Source organism: Brachycentrus maculatus, unplaced genomic scaffold (genome assembly GCF_059751285.1).
Source record: "Brachycentrus maculatus isolate JH-2025_06_01 unplaced genomic scaffold, ASM5975128v1 h1tg000293l, whole genome shotgun sequence".
NCBI classification, from domain to species: domain Eukaryota; kingdom Metazoa; phylum Arthropoda; class Insecta; order Trichoptera; family Brachycentridae; genus Brachycentrus; species Brachycentrus maculatus.
In genome coordinates this window covers 615,071-637,500 of record NW_028281044.1, presented here as the reverse complement: position 1 = coordinate 637,500, position 22,430 = coordinate 615,071, and the positions used below count along the sequence as shown (strand labels likewise).

General features: G+C 32.0%; 1 protein-coding gene across 3 annotated transcripts in view; it reads left to right on the top strand.

The window, feature by feature from the left end:
• The window catches only part of Shal (Potassium voltage-gated channel protein Shal), a 169,492-nt gene that overhangs the window by 60,150 nt on the left and 86,912 nt on the right, over positions 1-22,430 (top strand). For all 3 annotated transcript variants that reach the window (XM_088267341.1, XM_088267339.1, XM_088267340.1), the window contains exon 3: positions 14,104-14,266. In XM_088267341.1, the coding sequence (XP_088123467.1) occupies positions 14,104-14,266 (163 nt within the window). The remainder of the gene's footprint in view (positions 1-14,103; positions 14,267-22,430) is intronic.

The following is a 22,430-nucleotide window of genomic DNA, read 5'->3' as shown; positions in this document are numbered from 1 at the left end:
CGAACATCTATCAAACATCGTTTTGCCACATATTCGTCTGAGATCACATTTCGACTGCATTCAGTCTGCTTTCATCCTTCTTTTGCCAACTCCATGCTTCGCTTCCATACATAAGGGTTGGAACCAGAACTCCATTATGTACTGCCAGTTTAGCTTCCGCTGATAGATTTTTATTTGCTAAAACTGATTTTAGTGCACCATTCACTCTGTTCCCAGCATTCACTCTCCTTTCCCAATGTTTGTATGTATACTCTTATCAAATATAGTAGACGTATAAATTAATTAAATAGCAATATATTAATCACCTGTATCATTATCTACATAAAATATCACATTGAATGAAGGTATCCATAAAACAAATGATTGTTATATTGATTCTTGGCATATTGGTTTAATGATATTAAAATATACACCGTGGTGTCCCTCATGGCAGTTATATCTCCCCTATACCTTTTCCGATTTGCGTCATTGATATGACAGTAAAAATTCTAAAAATAATTCAGAACCTCATTATTGTAAGTAAAATCATTCGATACCAGCGACATGAGATCTTCAAAGTTCGCATTTTCAAGTTATTATCCATGCCCTTAATGTTCATAAGTTTATCAATTTTTATGGTTCCTTTCTTTAATTAATGTTTGGTACTGTTATGGTCTTTTCCATATAACAACTGCCTTTTTTCCGCTCAATTTGACGTCGAGCATTTCAGCCAATCATGTTTCTGTACTTTTGATGGGAGTAGGATGCTTTACGACATAAGTTTTAACATAAAAACTTTGGGACTTATAAATACTTTTGCTCTTCATGGCAGAAACTTATTTCGACTTTATAGCGTCTTTTGATATTGCTATTATGCGACAAATTTGAAAAATAAACAGATGGGTTCACTTTAAACGTTTTATTTATTAATAAATATACATTATTAAAAAAACTTCTTTTCTCAAACCGGTTTAAACAAAATATTGTCAACAAAGCCCTGCGTTTGGTAGAATAAATAATAAAAAATGTAATATAATTGTGACAAATAACATTCAAGTTACTGGACTTTAAAAAAAAATAATTCAACAATAAATATTATTAATAATATTCAGACGAATGTGAATTGATAACAGAAGCTCAAATTGATAGTAGAAGTTCGAATGGTGATATAAGGAAATAATACAGGGCTGAGATGAGTATTTTCAATAAAATTAAGAAAAGTGTGTTGAGATGGTTTGGGCATGTGAAACGAATGAGTGAAGAAAGAATACTAAAACAAATTTATAAGGCGAATATGATTGGAAATAGAAGCTGTGTAAGACTTAGGAAAACTTGCAATGATCAAGTATTGCAAATTCTTGGGCATGGTAAGTCAGCAGTCGAAATAATCTGCGGGTATGTATGAGGAGATGCATGATATATGCATTATAGAATTACTAGTATTAGTATCCGCCTCAGTAGTGTAATGGTCAGAGTGTCTAGCTACCATGCTGGAGGTCCCGGGTTCGATTCCCAGGGGGGGTGAAAATAAATATTAGTGAATTCATACTGTAATACTTATTTAATATTACCCTGGACTGGTTCCTGAAGCGCAAGAGTGATAACCTCGCCTTCGTGTAAGTAATGATCAAGATAACACTGCGTCAATTCGATGCAGTGCCCTATGCACCATTAGGTACGGATAAGGGTTATAAGTAGGTATTAGTAGATTATTTGCAAAGATAGCTTGGTATGGCGTTTTATTCTTTTAGACTATCCCTGCTGGGAACTGCTCGGCTGTCCAAACTCAAAACACAGTAAGGGACATTTTTTTATAGTACCTAGGTTTTTTTTGCATTTTTAGACTTAGTAGAATCTACTTAGTCCAAAAATGCAAAAAAAACGTACTACAAAAAAATGTCCCTTACTGTGTTTTAAGTTTGGACAGCCGTGCTGCTTAGTTTATTAGTTATAAATTATAATATTCATATTTGATATTTAAAAAAAAAAGAAGTAAAAAATAACAATTTAGACAAAGTAATCGAATGGTCCAATATACCAAATCGATGGATTTGTTTCCATACCACTATTAAAACATATAAGAATGGTATACAATTTTACGTAAATATACAGAATCACTTTCGGAAGATTGATTCTCAACCGAATTCATAAAATAATGTAAACCAATTTATGATAATGTATTCATAAATAGGCCTACGAACGGAATATCGTCGGGCCATAAAATTTGATTTTTTTTAAATGTTTGGATTGTACTAAAAATTGGTTTCAATTTCAGTGCTGTTATAAAAAAATATATTTTCTTCCTTTTCGCTGTCTAATTTTTGATGTTGATATTTGTTGAATTATACCAATAATTATTTTATTTAAAATTACTAACTTAAGAAATTGATGAAATACAAGAACCTTTTTTATGTTATTTCTTATATTCGGACTTTATTATGAATGAAATATTTGAACACATTAAATTCACAACAAAGATATATCTCTGTACTTATTTTTTTTTTACAAAAATGTTAATAAAATTAGTATATAACCACTCACCGAGATTTTTACGTCTACCGGTTTCGAGACGTACCCGTCTCTTCGTCAGGACAATCACTAACACAGCATGCAAACAATACTACCCTTCACCACCATAGCACCATTTACACACTCAAAACTACACAAAATATTTTGTGTAGTTTTGAGTGTGTAAATGGTGCTATGGTGGTGAAGGGTAGTATTGTTTGCATGCTGTGTTAGTGATTGTCCTGACGAAGAGACGGGTACGTCTCGAAACCGGTAGACGTAAAAATCTCGATGAGTGGTTATATACTAATTTTATTAACATTTATGTAAAAAAAAATAACTAAAAATGACTAACCACAAAGTAAATGCTTTAAATATTAATAATATTGAGAATAATATATCTCTGTAACCATTACCCGCACACCAATGGTGCATAGGGCACTGCATCATATAAACGCAGTATCATCTTGATCGTAAACCCTTGAAGGGAAGGTGATCAGCCCTCCGCTTCAGGTACCAGTCCAGGGTAGTATTAAATAAATATTAGAGTGAAAATATCACTTATATTCATTTGACCCACCCTGGGAATCGAACCCTGGGCCATTACTCTACGGAGGTGGACAAAGATATATTCGAAAATGTATTATGATTTAATTTATTAACAAAATAACCAACCGTCACGTCGCTTCTCCGCAGGGGTAGGCTAAGACAGTAAAACGCCACACTTTTTCCAAACAATCTTCTCTCCTCCCACATTTATACATATCCTAGATTATTCCGACTAATTTTTCTCGGTCTTCCTCTGCTTATATTTTCAATAAAAATTCACACATTTTTTTTACCGTTCTTTCTTCACTCATTCGAGTCACATACACAAACCATCTCAAAACTATGTTAATTTTATCGATAGACTGATTGATAAGAAGTGGTCTTGATAAAGAAGCGGTCAGCTTCGAAACCGGTAGACATTATAATTAAGTTATAATAAAATATTTATGGTGATTTTAAAACCAAGTTACATTTTAATTATATATATAATATATATATAAAACCCTTATCCGCACCCAAATGGTGCATAGGGCACTGCGTCATATAAACGCAGTGTTATCTTGATCGTTTGCACATGAAGGAAAGGTGATCAGCCCTCTGCTACAAGATATGAAATATAAGTGATTTTTTCACTGAAATATTTATTCAATATTACCCTGGACTGGTACCTGAAGCGGAGGGCTGATCACCTTTCCTTCATGTGTAATCCTTTCGATCAAGATAACACTGTGTTTGAAGCAGTGCCCTATGCATCATTGGGGTGCGGATAAGGGTTTTATTATTATTATCTTTTTTATAATGTTCATAAAATTAACTCTTGATCATTCACCCGTTCCTTTATTTTGCCTTTGTTCAATATTTTATTTTGACCTCTAACATCCGTCGGCAACAATTAAAAAATGTTCAGAACGATGTACCATATTGCAGTGTTCGACTCCCATATTTATTCTTAATTCTTGGGACCATCAGACCTTCGTTGTGGGTAAATCGTGAATCATGGTTGTGTTCTAGAAGATTTCGATATTTTGTCTAGTTTGTTGTTCAACGATGATACTCATCCACAATATTCTACTTACCGGCAGTAATTTTAAATGGTTATAATGGTATTTTTTCAAAGAAGGGTCAAATATTTGTGTTTTTATTATTTTAAAATATATTCAATGCTATTTCTGTGAGCCTTAGCGGCTCATTATTACAAATAGGTATCAAATTGTGGTAGAGTGGGTTCGAACCGAGAAACTCTGACAGAAGTGTTAGTTAGTTAGTTAGTTAGAGAGTTAGACATACTCAAAAAAATTGTGCCCAGTCATATATATAATCAAAGGGACAATCCAATCTTGATTTATAAACATTTAAAATAACTGCCCGTACGTGGAATATTGTGGATGAGTATCATCGTTGAACAACAAACTAGACAAAAATATCGAAATCTTTTAGTACACAACCATGATACACGATTTACACACAACGAAGGTTTGACAGTCCCAAGAATTGACAACAATAAATATGGGAGTCTAACACTGCAATATATCGTTCCCAACAATTTTAATTTGTTGCCGACGGATGTTAGAGGTCAAAATAAAATATGGAACAAAGGCAAAATAAAGGAATGGGTAAATGATCAAGAGTTTTTGACTTTTATGAAAATTGTAAAATGTTTTTATTTTTAATTTTTCGTTCTTTTTTGTATTTGTGTTTTTTTGTTTAAATCGTTACAAACAATAACAAATTTATTAAAAAAGAACTTCCCCGACAAGACACACAAGATGGCTTGGTGGGTCTCTGTAAAAAAAATTGTTCTAAAAATGTAAAAATTGTGATTTAAGTCAATGAATACAAAATATATATATATATATATATATATATATATATATATATATATATATATATATATTTAGCTTTTTTAGAAGAAAATTTTTTGTAACGTTATTCATATTGTCACGAAATCCAGCTATAAAATATAACGCAGTAATATCGGTGGATAAACTGAGCACCCTTATTGCCTTGCTTGAATAAATAATGTCTTTATTGAAATGTTGCACAAACAGAGGCCGAAAGGGTTGATTATCCCACCCCGTGGTCGTTATCACGGGGATAACTTAATTCGGTTTTAGCATAATGAGTTGAATAGCTTTCTGCAGGTTGTATGATAATGAATACAAATATTAATAACCGTCCCACGAGTAATTAATGACCAGGGCCTGTATTCACAGTCGTTCTGCGTTCTAACTTTGCGGATAAAAGTCCCAAAAAGGACCTATGGAGAAATCTTGTCAAAGGATTTCAATTTCGAGTTTTTTTTAGATAATTTTACTAACAATAATACCCCTTATAATTCATCGTTCAATTCATTCTACGTTCTAACTTTGTGGATAAAGGTCCCAAAAAGGACCATTCAATCTTGATAAAAGAATGATCAATTTCGAGTTATTTTTAGTTCATTTTACCAAAAATAACACTCTTCTTATCATTCGTCGTTCGCTTTGTGTAATACCACTTAAAACACTCATTATGAGTCTACTTTGGACCTGATGGTGGAATGGTTATTCCGAAACCAATAACCATAATAATCATAAAGATGTGCTTTTAAGTAGTATAACACAAAGGGAACGATGAATTATAAGGATAATGTTAATTTTTTAAAACACCGCTTTATTAATCAGTAATAATAAATTTATTATTACTGATTAATAAAGCGGCGTTTTAATGACTTTTGACTTTTGACTGAGAGTTAATGGTCCTTTTTAGGTACACTAAAAAATCTATCGGTAATCGTCTATGAATACGGAGAACGACTGTGTGGCTACTGGTTACCGCTTGCTGGGTACAAACACACCCCCTGGCTACGTAGATAAATAGATCATAAGCCCTGTAAATACCCAGACTTCCATATTCCACTTCATGTATATTGAGATATCGATTTTTTTAAATAAAAAGTTCAAGTTTATAACCAACGGTCCTTTTTAGGGACGGTAAAAAAATTACATGTGATCGATAAAAATGTCTATGAATATGGATAATTACCGCATGGCTACTGGTTACCGGTTAGAATTGTAAATATTTCACGTGCATAATGTGATCACTTAACCAGCCTATGACAAGTCATAAGCCCTGTAAAAACCAGACCTCGATATTCTCCCAAATCTATGTTAAGATCTCAAAAAAATGTAAAAACCCAGATTTGAGGTACACTCAAAATGTTGAGAATAATTCATTAAGTTTGTAATCAATGGTCCTTTTTAGGGACGGTGAAAAATCTACCGGTAATCGATAAAAACGTCTATGAATACGGAAAACGACTGCGTGGCTACTGGTTACCGCTTACTGGGTGCTGGTTACACAGTACACACCCCCTGGCTACGTATATATTGGGGGTGGGTATTTGGTACGTGATAAGTGGCATTCCTGTGCCTCTCAAAGCGTAGGAATTACATCCACTCCGCTTTTACCAACATATCGAGGTCGGTCGATCTACTGGCTAAATAAACAAAGATGGGTTCTCACGACTGTTTATTTGCTCATTGCTTGTGTATGGGGTTTATAGCATAGCTTTTAATGAAAGTTGAATTCATGTTATATTTTCTCATTTTTTTCTTTTGAACATGCTTCAAACCTTACGTTTTTTTTAATATGCCTATTTAATGTACCTTTTATAGCTTCTTTACATCTCACCAATAGATGTCTGTAGTGAAGTTCTAGTGATTCAAGAAAAAGGTTTCTAAATTTGTTCATATATATAGAACATCTCATCAAAGATTAAGAAGAATATGGAAGTCTGGGCATTTACGGGGCTGACGACCGTCATAGGCTGGTTATAATAAAAGAGTTTCTGCTCAATAAAAAGCTTCTTTCCAACTCACCAATAGATGTATCTTGTGAAGTTCTATTGATTCAAGAACACGGTTTCTAAATTGGTTCATATATATAGAACTTCCAAGAATTTGAACAGTGTGGTTATCAATAATTGGTGAATGTTACACGTGTGTAAAGTGATCCTCGAGCCCCGTAAATGCCCAGACCTCCATATTCTTCTTCATCTTTGATGAGATGTTAAAATATATACCTTTTATAGATTTATATTTTACATTTTGCCCTGTGTGACTATAATTATTACATACATATGTGACTTATGTATGTAATATATTTAAATAAATGAATGTTTTTTATGAGATAATGAACTGCTCTATTCAGAAGCAATCGAATAAAGCTATATTTTAGAGAAAAAATATTTATTAATTTTTTTGCATTTTTTACTTCTTAACGTAGACAAAAAAGAATATGGAAGTCTAGGCAATTACACGGCTTACGACCGTCATAGGTTAAGTGATCACCTTACACACGTGCAACATTCACCAATTCTACTCATGATTGACAACCACATCAACAATTCTTGGAAGTTCTAAATATATAATATATATAAATATATATATATATATATATATATATATATATATATATATATATATATATATATATATATATATATATATATATATTTATATATATATATATATATATATATATATATATATATATATTTATATATATATATATATATATATATATATATATATATATATATATATATATATATGTATATATGTATATATGTATATATATATATATATATATATATATATATATATATATATATATATATATATATATATATATATATATATATATATATATATATATATATATATATATATATATATATATATATATATATATATATATATATATATATATATATATATATATATATATATATATATATATATATATATATATATATATATATATATATATATATATATATATATATATATATATATATATATATATATATATATATATATATATATATATATATATATATATATATATATATATATATATATATATATATATATATATATATATATATATATATATATATATATATATATATATATATATATATATATATATATATATATATATATATATATATATATATATATATATATATATATATATATATATATATATATATATATATATATATATATATGTGTATATTTATGATACAATTTCGAAACACTGTGCTTGAATCACTAGAATTTCATTAGGGCATCTATTGAAATTGTGAGATATATTAAGCTTTTTATTGAGCAGAAACTCTTTCATATGTATGTGAGGTCCGAATCCAGGATTATAATAATACACATGAGAAACGCCGGAAAATGTCCTTTTCATTTTAATATTTAAGCTTCTAATTTGACAAGAAAATTCATTAACAAAATTTTGAGTGTAAGTATTTATTCATAAATTTGCATTATATCCAATTGTACGAGTTAATTTTCATATTATTTTTCACAATAAAACATGAATAATAACTCCTATAATTTGAGATAGTCCAGATTTATGAACAGAACAAGTATTTATTTGGACACACTCAAAAAGTTGTTAGTAAAAATAAAATAAATAAAAAAATACAGTTTTTAGAGCAAGCAAAATCACAGTTTGAGAATCGTAATCAGATGCCATTAATCATCGCAGTGTCACCGTATATCTTCTTACACTTGTATTATAATACTGTGTATCTTCATCAGACAGTCATAATAAGATTTAAGGCGAGCAGTATTCCGTATATGACATTATTAATATTGCCGAATCATTTACAGCGTTATTCTACACGCTGGAACCTAATAACTTATTCCGACGTCGTGCTATCAATAATATAATTAGTTATCAGGGTGTGCAGCGAGCCGACCAGCAAACCTCATCACACAAATTAATACACTTATTGTATACTTGGCCTATTCAATTCGTACGTAGACTTATCGCTCACTCCTTTCAAGAACGTCATAAATCAAAAAACGACAATTTTCAGTTGTGCATGTTTTCGGAATGCCCAGAAAATGTACTATATCCCAGCAAAAGAGGCATATTTTTAACTTAATATTTACCCGCTATAGGGCAGAAAATGTTGTTTTTGCATTTTGAAGAAAATGTATTGTTTAATTATTTTTATAAATAAATTAAATATTTTTCAAATGTAGAAAAAACCTTCAGGTTTTACCTAAAAAGATCTGTTGCACAGTAAAAAGTTCAATAAGTGGCTTAATGTTTATTTTTAATACACTGTGTTATATTTTTAAACTTTAAAATCGTTCTCCTGAAAAATCAAGTATTTTGATTTATGACGTTCTTGAAAGGAGTGAGCGTTATGACATAAGACAAAAAATACTTTATAATTTATATTTGAAGCACTAACTTTGTGATTTTCCATTTTATAGTTAAAATGTAACTTATTATTTTTTGATATCTCATCAAAGATGAAGAGGAATATGGAAGTCTGGGCATTTACGGGGCTTACGACCGTCATAGGCTGGTTTAAGTGATCACTTTACACACGTGTAACATTCACCAATTCTACCCATTATTGACAACCACACTACTCAAATTCTTGGAAGTTCTACATATATATATGAACCAATTTAGAAACCTTGTTTATGAATCACTAGAACTTCACTGGAGACATCTACATATTGGTGAGATGTAAAGAAGCTTTTTATTAAGCAGAAACTCTTATATTAAGAAACTATTATAATTGGAGATAATCCAGATTTTGTGAACAAGTATTTGGACACACTCAAAATGTTGTAAAATGTAACTTTATTTTAAAATCACTATAAAATGATCAATTATCAAATTATTAAAATTATAAATTATCAAGCCAATTATCAAAACGCTAAATATGTTGATTATCTATTTCGATACAGAGGCGGGGTTTGATTGATAATTTCGGAGGGAAATTATACTGATGGCTGTGCTCCGGAGATAATGACGGGATCGCCATGGATTATCTTGGAGGCAGTGAATTTGAATTCCGCAATTACGCGAAAGGAGACAGAACACAATCTATCTCTCCATGGACCATGGGGACATCCGGCAATAGGGAACTCGATAATTTGCGGAAAAGTGTCTTGTATACCGTAGTTCGCCATGTTTACCCCGATATGAATATCGTAATATAGTGATTTTATAGTGATTTGAAAACAAAATTACATTTTAATTATTAAAAAAATACTTTATTTAGATGTTACGTCTGGGTCAAATAGCAATGGGCAGGATATATATATAGGACCCCATAAGATGGTCTCATATACAATTTTACGATGGAGGCCTTGGGAGAACAAAAGACGCGTCGGAAGACCTCAAAAGAGATAGTCCGACGACATAGTCGCTGTGGGGGGCAGAAACTGGCTGCAAGCAGCAACCGATCGAGGGAAAAAGAAAGAAAGGAAAGAGGCCTATAACCAGTAGTGGAGGATTTATGAAGAAGAACAAGGATATGTGTGGGTCCCCTTCAAAGCAGTCACTTCCCCAATGTACTTACTTATCTGAACGGTGTTCCCACATTTGTAATCAGTCCTGGAAAGCTTTTTTGTGATGTCTTTCAGTTCTTTAATCTCGTTTGCCTGAATCTCAAAACCTTTGTCGTAAACGTTGGTATTTTATGAGCTTTAGCCCATTCAGGGTTCACAACTCGTGAGGCTTTGGTCGAACTCTCGATCACCGTTCATTCCCACACACACTACACACCTGATCTCGCTCTTTCTGACTTTTTCTTGATCCCCAAACTCCAGAGACCTTTGAAACGAAACAGATTTGAAACAATTCCAGAGATTAAGGAAAATGTGACAAAAAAGCTGAAGGACATCACAAAGAAGCGTTCCATGACTGTTTCCAAAAGGGAAACACAGTTGGGGTAAGTGTGTACGTCATGGAGGTGAATACTTTGAAGGGGACCCAGATATGTAGCTTCTAATTTCATTAATTGATTCGGAAGCTACTTTGTGCTAAAAAAAAATCTCCATTTTTAATAAAAGTTTTACTTCGTAAATATCATTATTAGAAATAATTTACCAAGTAAAACTTAAATTAAAAATGTAACTTATGTATTAAATGTTAGATCAAACACTGATTTTTTTTAGTCTATTAAGTTGTATTTTATTATATTATTTTTTGACATCTCATCAAAGATGAAGAAGAATATGGAAGTCTGGGCATTTACGGGGACTTATATCATATTATTCTTATGAAAATAGTCAAAAAATATTATGAAAATAACTCCTGTAATTGGAGATAATCCAGATTTTGTGAACAAGTATTTGGACACACTCAAAATGTTGTATTTTATTGTTAAAAAACACAACAATTTTTTTGTGACAATTGTTCGCCTAGTTATGGAATTTTCAAACGATTGTGATATTCGTTTGAAAATTCTTGAAACTAGGCGAAAAAATTGTCACAAAATTGATTTTTATGTGTTTTTTCATTCATTCAAACCCTTTCCCGCACCCCAATGGTGCATAGGGCACTGTGTCATATAAAAGCAGTGTTATCTTGATCGTTTATACATGAAGGAAAGGTGATCAGCCCTCCGCTTCAGGTACCAGTCCATGGTAATTTTGAATAAATATTACAGTGAAAAAATCACTAATATTTATTTTACCCCCCTTGGGAATCGAGCCCGGGACCTCCAGAACGGTAGCCGAGCGTGCTGACCATTACACTACGGAGGCGGACAAGAGTAGTAATGAAAAACAACTTGGTAGATTAAAAAAATCAGTGTTTGATTTAACATTTAATACATATGTAAATTAATATGAAGTTCTACACACTAAACGCCAAATCTACAAATAAAAATGTTATCCTAAATAAAGTAAATTTTATTTTATGACGTTAGTCTACGTATTAATCAACATCCCACGAACTAAAGAATACGACTGATGGATTAGGAGAAGAAAAGCTAGAGAAAAAAAGAACAATAAGTAATATTTCTTTATTAAAGCTATATTTTCTGTCAAATTTAGAGAAGAAAGCGAGATGTAACGTAAGAATTGTGAAATAGTGGTCCAGAAACGCTTCATCCAGCATTTTAAATTCGGATAAAGTCTGGATATATGCAATAACAAGAGCTGAAGTATGAACAGCACTATGCTGATGTTTAAATGCTTCTTTGAAAGTAGCGCTCCTGAAAAGGTCCATTTGGTAGTTCAATAAATTTGGAATAAACTGTGACAAGCAGATTAGAGTGAAGCAAAACAGAGCAGTTGCTATGTTTAAAATATATATATATATATATATATATATATATATATATATATATATATATATATATATATATATATATATATATATATATATATATATATATATATATATATATATATATATATATATATATATATATATATATATATATATATATATATATATATATATATATATATGAAACCAGCGGTCTTAAAAAGGTCGATTTTATATTTCACATTCGGTTGGCGTAGAGACAAACTACAACATAAATAGTTGAATTAGGCGAATTGACAGAATGGCGACGTGAGAGGTTTCTATGAAAACAGTGGTCCTAAAAAGGTCCATCCCAAAATCAGATTTAAAATGTTTGTTAGATGATTTATATATAATACATGCTAAGACCCTGAATTCTATTCCCGGCTTGGTCTTTTACTGGAATATGTAGGTAACAAATAAATATAAAATATGTTACATTCATTACTTTAAAAATAATGTTTTGAAATTTAGTTATTTTTGTAGGTACCTATTAATCCTAAAATGAGCAATGGAAATAGCTCATCGGGAATATAATATATGCAACTCTTATGAATGTAATAATTTTTTAAATTAAATTTGAAACAAAATATATTTACAACATTTTAAGTGTATCCTAATACTTGTTATTTTAATTAAATTAAACACTTGAATAATCCACTGAATTAAGTTTTATTTTTATTTACGACTAGTTTCGAAAACGACAATTGTTTTCATCTTCTGGTACAAATTAAAACTAACGAAAACAAGAACATCTTTGTACCAGAAGATGAAAATAATTGTCGTTTTCGAAACTAGTCGTAAATAAAAATAAAACTCAATTCAGTGAATTATTCAAGTGTTTAATTTAATTCAAATAATCATGTCATTCCACAAAGTTAATGCCGAATCAATAAATAATACAAATACTTGTTCACAAATGTTTTAAAATCATGTTGTCAGGTGTTCCTCCACACATTCTGACCTCACATACAAATGGAAAGCTTTCCTCATCCCACCCTCAGATAGCTATCGTGAACTCGCGCATACTGTGTTTGATCAATATTTAGATGTTTCATGAAATGAATGTGGTTGCCAATCGTGGGTAGAATTGGTGAATGTTACAAGTGTGAAAAGTGATCACTTTACCAAGCTTATGATGGTCGTAAGCCATGTTAATACCCAGACTTCCATATTCTTCTTCATCTTTGTTGAGATGTCAAAAATGACCGGGAAAATGCCTGGAAATACGATTCCATTTTTTTATGCAGCTTATAATTTGACCAGTTATTTTATGCACAACATTTTAAGTGTGTTGACACTCTCAAAATGTTGTGCATACTATTTCATGGGGTTTTATCCAACTAGGGGTTTTTACATTTTTCGACATCTCCACATAGATGAAGAATAACATTTGAAAGTCTGGGTATTTACTTATATTTCTCTTTATCTACAACATTTTGAGTGTGTCCAAATACTTGTTCACAAAATCTGGATCATCTCCAATTACAGGAGTTATTTTCATATTATTTTTTGACATCTCATCAAAGATGAAAGAAAATATGGAAGTCTGGGCATTTACGGGGCTGACGACCGTCGTAGGCTGGTTTAAGTGGTCACTTTACACACGTGTAACATTCACCAATTCTACCCATTATTGACAACCACACTACTCAAATTCTTGGAAGTTCTACATATATGAACCAATTTAGAAACCTTGTTCTTGAATCGCTAAAACTTCACTAGAGACATCTATTGGTGAGATGTAAAGAAGTTTTTTACTAAGCAGAAACTCTTATATATGTCTCTTTATCTATGTTGTGTGTCAAAAAAAGGAAAAATTACTCTTACGCGGAGATAATACAGATTTGTAAACTAGTATTTGGACACACTCGAAATGTTGTAATATTACTTATTATTTTTAATTGAGCAAAATGACAAGTGTTTTATTTCTTTTCTTTTTAGGTACGGCGACATGGTGCCCGGCACAATAGCCGGGAAAATAGTCGGCGGAGTCTGCTCCCTTAGCGGAGTGCTCGTCATCGCCCTCCCAGTTCCCGTCATCGTCAGCAACTTCTCCAGGATCTACCACCAGAACCAGAGGGCCGACAAGAGGAAAGCTCAAAGGGTGAGTTTTGGTCCAATATGGTCTTATTTCATTATTCCCCTGGTAGCGACGCAGCAATGTTGAAAGTAATTGAATGTTTTTATTAAAAATTTAATCGTGAAAATGAAAAATACAAACAATATTGACAGGAAAAGTCGTAATAAACTGTCGATGAAGAAGTTTGTTATCGAGTCTAACTAACTAACCATCACGCCGCTTCCCCGCAGGGGTAGGCAGAGAGAATAGAGCGCCACACCACTCTGTCCTTGCAAACATTCTTCGCCTCTCCACGTTCATGCATCTCCTCATACATACCCGCCGATTGTTACGACTCCTAACCTGACCACTTTCTAGTAATTGGCATACCTGATCGTGCCATGTTTTTCTCGGTCTTCCTCTGCTTCTTTTCCCAATAACATTCACCTCATAAATTTGTTTTACCGTCCTTTCCTCACTCATTCGTTCTACATATCCAAACCATCTCAACACACCTTTCTTAATTTTATCGATAATGCTTATCTCAGCTTTGCATTCCTTCCTTATTTCACTATTCGCACATCTATCATACATCGTTTTGTCGCACATTCTTCTGAGAGATCGCATTTCGACTGCATTCCTACTTTCATCCTTCTTTTCTTTCGGCGTGATGGTTAGTTAGTTAGTTAGAATAATCCCTGTTATATAAAGCCTGAATAAAATACCCGCTATTAAACTCAAATCTGAATTTACTAGTAAAACCACATAAATATGACATTTAAAACTTCTGTGTATTTTTTCAGTTTAAAGAACGTTGAAAACATTATAATTCACATTTTAAAGTCAAAATTGTATATTTTTAGGTTAAAGTTTTTTTTAACAGTACATTCACGATATGTAGGGTGCGACAAAGTTCACTTATGTAGGTACTGCTACTGTCAACCAATCCCAGATATTTTTCGTCTTGCTCACTCCACCCTCAAGCCAATACGCGCGAACGAGACGACATTATCATACAAATGGTGACAATATACCCGTCTCGGCGTTCGATATTTGAAAAATCATAGACAACGGCTGTAGATTGGTGAGTCATCATTCTACTTCTCGGGACGCGACGAAATTGGAGGGAAAACTGACGTCTCCGGTGTTATGGCCGACATTTTAACCATTATTTGATCTGTAAACACGGAGAAAACACCGTCGTAAACACGTTTTCTTTATTCGCACAATGGCGCGTGGTATTTTTTTTATCGGATTATTGATTTTTGAAACGTAAAATTTCACCTCGCTATTATCTGGCTGGCACTAAACTATACTTTAAACAAGATCCGTAATAAAATTTTATATTTTTATTTACGCGCACTGTTTTCGTCTAGTCTTCGCGTCTTATTTGTTTGTAAATTATTTCGAGTTGAATTCAATAATTTTACAAACGAAAATAAAATAAAATATTATTTTCCGTCTTTGCTTATTTCTTATTCGAACTTTATATTTTTATTTATTTATTAAAAGAAACATTTATTAAAACTTTTTCATAACAAATTCGACATAACAATTTTAAGATACAAACGATGTTTTAATACATATGTACGTAAAATAATACTGTTTTTCGACCGATAAGTTTAATACTTATGACGTATGGCTACTATTCTGGAGGTTCCGGGTTCGTTTCCTTTGGGGGCAAAAATCAATATTAGTAATTTTCCACCTCAATATTGATTTTATATTACAACATTTTGAGTGTGTCCAAATACTTGTTCACAAAATCTGGATTAGCTCCAATTACAGGAGTTATTTTCATATATATGAAAATAACTCCTGTAATTGGAGCTAATCCAGATTTTATGAACAAGTATTTGGACACACTCAAAATGTTGTAAATAAATTGTCTGGTTAAATTATAAGCTCAAATAATAAAAATGAAAATGGTATTTTCTGGCGTTTCTCATGTGTGTGATTATAATCCAGGATTCGGATCTCACATACTAATATAAGAGTTTCTGCTTAATAAAAAGCTTCTTTACATCTCACCAATAGATGTCTCTAGTGAAGTTCTATTGATTCAAGAACAAGGTTTCTAAATTGGTTCATATATACAGAACTTCCAAGAATTTGAGTAGTGTGGTTGTCAATAATGGGTAGAATTGGTGAATGTTACACGTGTGTAAAGTGATCACTTAAACCAGCCTATGACGGTCGTCAGCCCCGTAAATGCCCAGACTTCCATATTCTTCTTCATCTTTGATGAAATGTCAAAAATAATATGATTTTATATTACTTTGAAGTGAAGGGTAAAATCATCTTTCCTTTATGTAATAAACAATCTTCACCACTTCCACATTCATGCGTCTCCTCAATCATTCCCACTCCAGACTTAACAACTTTCATGCCAAAATTTACTCGGTCTTCTCCTGCTTCTATTACTAACCACATTCGCCTCATAAATTCGTTTACTCTTCTTCCTTCACTCGTTTAATTCACATACTAAAACCTTTCTTAATTTTATCGATAACGCTTATCTTAGCTTGCATTCTTTCTTTATATCACCATTTGAACATCATCATACAATGTGGTAACATTTAGATCATAATTTTCATGTACTTACGTGGTGAGATGTGATCAGTAACAACTCGATAGTAGTTTGACATTGGTTTATTATAAATAAGTTTCACTAGGTAGCTCTAAGTGAGTGACTGGTTTCCAGGAGAGACAAATCCTTAATGATCTTGTCAGACTATGCGGATGTGCACACGATTGCAGCTGTGTTGTCATTATCAATGTGTCACCAATATACCCTCATTAATTTCAATAATTAACTTTTGAGAAACGTCTGAGACATTACTATCTATGATTAGAATCCTAACTGTCCACAAACCTCATCCCTTTGTTTTTCCATCTACCTCCTTCCTTAAACTCCCTTTTTCTTAGCCTTCCTTATTTTTATCAATTGGTAATATATGTTTTTTTTTTTAAATGTACAATTACTATCAACTCACTGATTGCAAACAGCTATATATGGTATCAAACGTTTTGACCAATATCACTTGTCTGTTTTTGATTGGTTGAAATATATTTCTTTTTAGCAATAAGCCCACCAATATACATTTCTTTTCTGTACATAAAGTTTAAATAAATAAATAATTAAGTTCGCATATGGTAAACAGCATAAAATACAGTAAATATGCTTAATGTAAATGTACAATTACTATCTACTCTCTGATTGCAAACAGCTATATATGGTATCAAACGTCTTGACTATTACTAATCTGTTTTTGGTTACTAGAAAGATATTGCTTCACAGCAATAAGCCTGCCAATATACTTATATGTTTTCTGTACATGAAGTTTAAACAAATAAATAATTATTTTATTTATTGTTTCGGCATTAACTTTGTGGTAAGACATGTTACAATGATTAAAGAAAACACTTGTTTTTTACCACTTGAGTTTTATTATAGACTACATGTTTCAGAAGTTAAACTTCCATCATTCAGGTCTGTATAATAACATATACAATAATAGTTATTATACAGACCTGAATGATGGAACTTTAACTTCTGAAACATGTAGTCTATAATAAAACTCAAGTGGTAAAAAACAAGTGTTTTCTTTAATCATTGTAATAAATAATTAAGTTCGTATATGGTACACAGCATGAAATACAGTAAATATGCTTAATGTAAATCGCCCTTGGACGATATTGTGTAAATATTTTTGCTATGTTAAGAGTAGGTACTCTAAAAATTTAAGTTTAAAATTCAGGTCCTCGCAATCGATTTCCTGTTTATCTTTTTTTTATTAATTGAATCAATCTGCCAGAATCAGTTCGATAGCTCGATATAACAATGTTTCGCCAGCTGCGTGCATAAAAATAAAATTTCGCCGACCAGTGCTATTTTTGTCTACAAAATAACAATGCGTCGCCATGACGTCCAGCGGCTCAGCGACTAGTATTATTATTGCCATTAAATTGAGTTTACATCTAATTGCCAACGGAAAAAATCTATGGAATTCTTCGGGTACCTACCCTATTCATTCGTTTCGATGGATTCCATAGAAATAAACCTGATTTAAGGCGGGCTTTTCACAGAAGCTTTGATCAAATTTAAGCTTAGATTACGTTACTTGTTTCAAAGTACTTTAAAACAGACTATCGGAAAATGTACGACTGTAAGAAAAACTCACATTTTATCAAAAACTTTTTAAAAATAAGTGCAACATGTGTTTTAATAACTTTAAAAAAAATAAGAACGTAAAATATCGGTTAAAAAACTAAAATATATGCTGGTTGTCACTACAATCTTTAGTTTTTTTTTCCAAAAACGTTTGCGAAAAAATAAATGTTACATGTTTTTGCGAGAATTTTATATAAAAACGAAAATATTATGTACAAAAGAAAATAACGAATATTTCAAAAATTGATTTGACAGTCATTTTGTGGTAATATCTACCCATTTTTCAAAAGTTTTACTTGGTAAAACCAGTGGTATTTACCAAGTATTATAATACGCAAGTAAATTTTTAATACACTTGATTTTTTTATTATTTTTATTACTGATCATTTGATTGATCATCATGGAATTTTCGGCCAAAATTGCACTGACGTAATTGAATATAGGGTGAACAAAAAAAAACAATTAAACTTTGATCATATTTGTATTATGAGTATAAAAAAAAGTATTCTGAAACTGGACCATAAAATTTTATTTATGAAAAAATCTTTTAAACCCTATTGGATCAGTATTTCTAATTTACAACTCGTGTGTGAGTCTATCAATAGTTTGTTATTGTTCTCGCCCTGGGATTCCCAAACCATGTTTCGTGGAATACGGGTATGAACACGAGAGCCTGAATATATAATTTATAGTTTTCACCATTAATTTCTCCATATGAAGTCCACAAACTGCGTGCAGACTCTTCTGTCGGCTGACAGCTCCCTCTGAAGTCAGGTCCGCGTCCCTAACTCCCTACGGATTTTCAGCAGTGGACATCATGGGTACCAGATGCCTTGTAGAAGAGGCAAGCGTGATGGCGGCTCTTGGGAGGCATGTATCTATATATGGTCTAGCCAACTGGATCGTTCTTTCTTGGCGTCAGTTGTGACCATGAGTTACTGCATCCTACACCGTTTTATTTCATTCCTCACAAAGTCAAACCACCGCACGCCTAAAATCATTCGCAGGCATCTATTCTTATTTTCAATTTCAGTTTTACTTAGTAAATACTATTCATAAAATCCACTATTTCATAAAATCTACTGCGACACATGTTTCGATGCATTCCGCATCATTCTCGAACATACGGTGTTTGAAAATAATGCAGAATGGATCAAAACACGTGTCACATTAAATTTTAAGAAATACTGGTATTTACTAAGTAAAACTTAAATTAAAAATGGATAGATTATACCACAAAGTGACTGCTGACTTAATTAATGAAATCCATTCTCATTGCTGAGTATACGGCTGCTCTGGGCCCTCGTAAAGGTGACATATTCTTCTTCATTCTTTAAACTTTTATCGGCACCCGATGGTGCACATTATATAAACGCAGTGTTTTCTTGATCGTTAACACATGAAGGTACAGTGATCAGCCCTCCGCTTCAGGTCCAGTCCAGGGTAACATGAAATAAATATTAAAGTAAAAAATCGCCTATATTTATTTGACCCCCCCTGGAAATCGAACCCGGGACCTCCAGTACGATAGCCGAGCGTGCTATCCATCCACACGGAGGCGGCATATATATGATGAAATAAAAATAAATCAATATTGAATAAAGTAGAAAGTAGGAATTTCCCAAGATAAAAAAATGTACTGCTAACATTCTTGAATTCGCAAAAGTGTTCATGGCAAAAAAAGTTTGAGAAGGCCGGTTCTAGTCGATAAAAAGAATGCATTTGTTTCGACATAATCAAATATACATATGTTTACTCTGTGAGATCTTTCCCCCTTTGAAATGGAAGCACTATTTGTAAATTTTTTCTTTGATAAAACCTGTTTTACAATGCGCTTAGGTACGTCAAAACAAGCGTCGGACAAAATGGATTCGGCGTCCTCTTAAACATTTTAAAAATATAGAAAACACCGTGGCATTTAAATTAGAGACATAACTAATATTTTTTGACTGTTACTTTTTTAATTTCAATTCAAACTCTAAGCCGCACCCCAATGGTGCATAGGGCACTGCATTATACAAACACAGTGTTATCTTGACCGTTAACACACGAAGGAATGGTGATCAGCCCTCCGCTTCAGGTACCAGTTCAGGTAATATTGAATAAATATTAGAGTGAAAAAAATCACTTATTTGTTTGACCCCCCTCCTGGGAATCGAACTCGGGACCTCCAGAACGGTAGCCGAGCGTGCTGACCATTTCACTACGGAGGCGGAACTATTAAGATTATTAAAAAATCTTAATAGTTCTTTATTCGTACTTTATTTGAATTTCAAATTATCCCGACTAATTTATTAGGAGCAGTCCTCCCAAGTGATTAAAAAAATCTGTAAAGAAAAGTCGATAATTTAATTTCAGCTATCACCATTTTTTTTTGTCGTAGACTTGCTTATTTTGTTTGAAATTACATAGAAAATATATCGCTTTAACTATGTAGCGTAACTATCTAGGTGAATGATTGGGTATATTACTTTCTACATTACCTTTGGAAATTTGTTTCTATCAATTTCGGCATTCAACGCCAAGAAAGGTACAATTATCGAAAAAAAGGCATTTTTGATAAACAGAATGAAAGTAAAATAAATCTACAGCATTTTAAGTGTGTCCAAATACTTGTTCACAATTCTGGATTATCTCCAAATAGGAGTTATTTTGTTATATTGTTTTTTTGACATCTCAACATACATAAAGAAGAATATGGACATCTGGGCATTTAAGGGGTTTACGACCATTATAGGCTGGTTTAAGTGATCACTTCACACACGCGTAACATTCAACAATTCTACCCATGATTGACACGCTACTCAAATTCTTGAAATTTCTAGATATATTAATCACACTCGAAACACAGTGTGCGAGTGTCACTAGAGGTATCTATGGTGTGATGAGGAAAGCTTTTACTAAGCAGAAACTCTTTCATTTGTATGTGAGGTCCGAATCCTGGATTATATTCAAATGATCCTGGATTATAATTTTAACAAATCCAAGAAATATCGACGCACACTCAAAATACATCATTTGAATGTGTCCAAATACTTGTTCACAAATCTGGATTATCTCCAATTCGGAGTTATTTTTTGATACATCAACATAGATGAGGTTTAAGTTTTACCACTTAAACCAGCCTATGACGGTCGTTAGCCCTGTAAAATGAGAAATATAAATTATTCATCGGGAATATTATATATGGTATATGACTTATGTATGTAATATGTTTTAAAAAAAATTAACAAAATAAATGCCCAGACTTCCATATTCTTCTTCATCTATGTTGAGATGTCATAAAATAATACACTCAAAATGTTGTACACCAATATTTCTCTAAAAAAAAGGGCCAAACTGAACTCCGGTTCTCGGCGCTGCCGGACGCTATCCGAATTCTATTATTGTGAGTATGACCTTAGCAACTGCGCCACTGAGGTAGGAACTTTAATTTAAATAGGTAGGTACCACTTACGGCCGCATTTACGTCACTCTAAAGTTGTTAGATAAATCAGTATCAGGTTACCAGTATTGAAGTTCTCGACTGTCATAATTCAAATTAGGTTTGAATTTCAAGTTTGGAATGGAACGTGATGTCATTTGTTTGTTCAAACATTGCCATAAGTGGTCGTTTATTGGTCCGAATTTTCCAAATTCGTGTTTTTCCTATGAAACTTGTCGATGAAAAAAAAAATAACCAGTCGAAATAATCGGCGGATACAGTCCGTTCATATTTATTTTACCACTTTTATTATTTTTATTTTTTTTTATTTTCATAAACTGTTTAGATTTATTTAAATCACAATTTTAAACATGTTTAAAAAAATTGCAAATTGGCCCACCAAGCCACCTTGTGTGTCTTGTCGGTGGAGTTCTTTTTGAATGCATTTTTATTGTTTTTAACCATTTTAACCTAATATACCCACAAAAAAGAGAGAAAAATTAAGAATATAAACTTTTTTACAATTTTTAAAGAATCAACTCTTGATCATTTACCCCTTCCTTTATTTTACCTTTGTTTCATATTTTATTTTGACCTCTAACCTCTGTCGA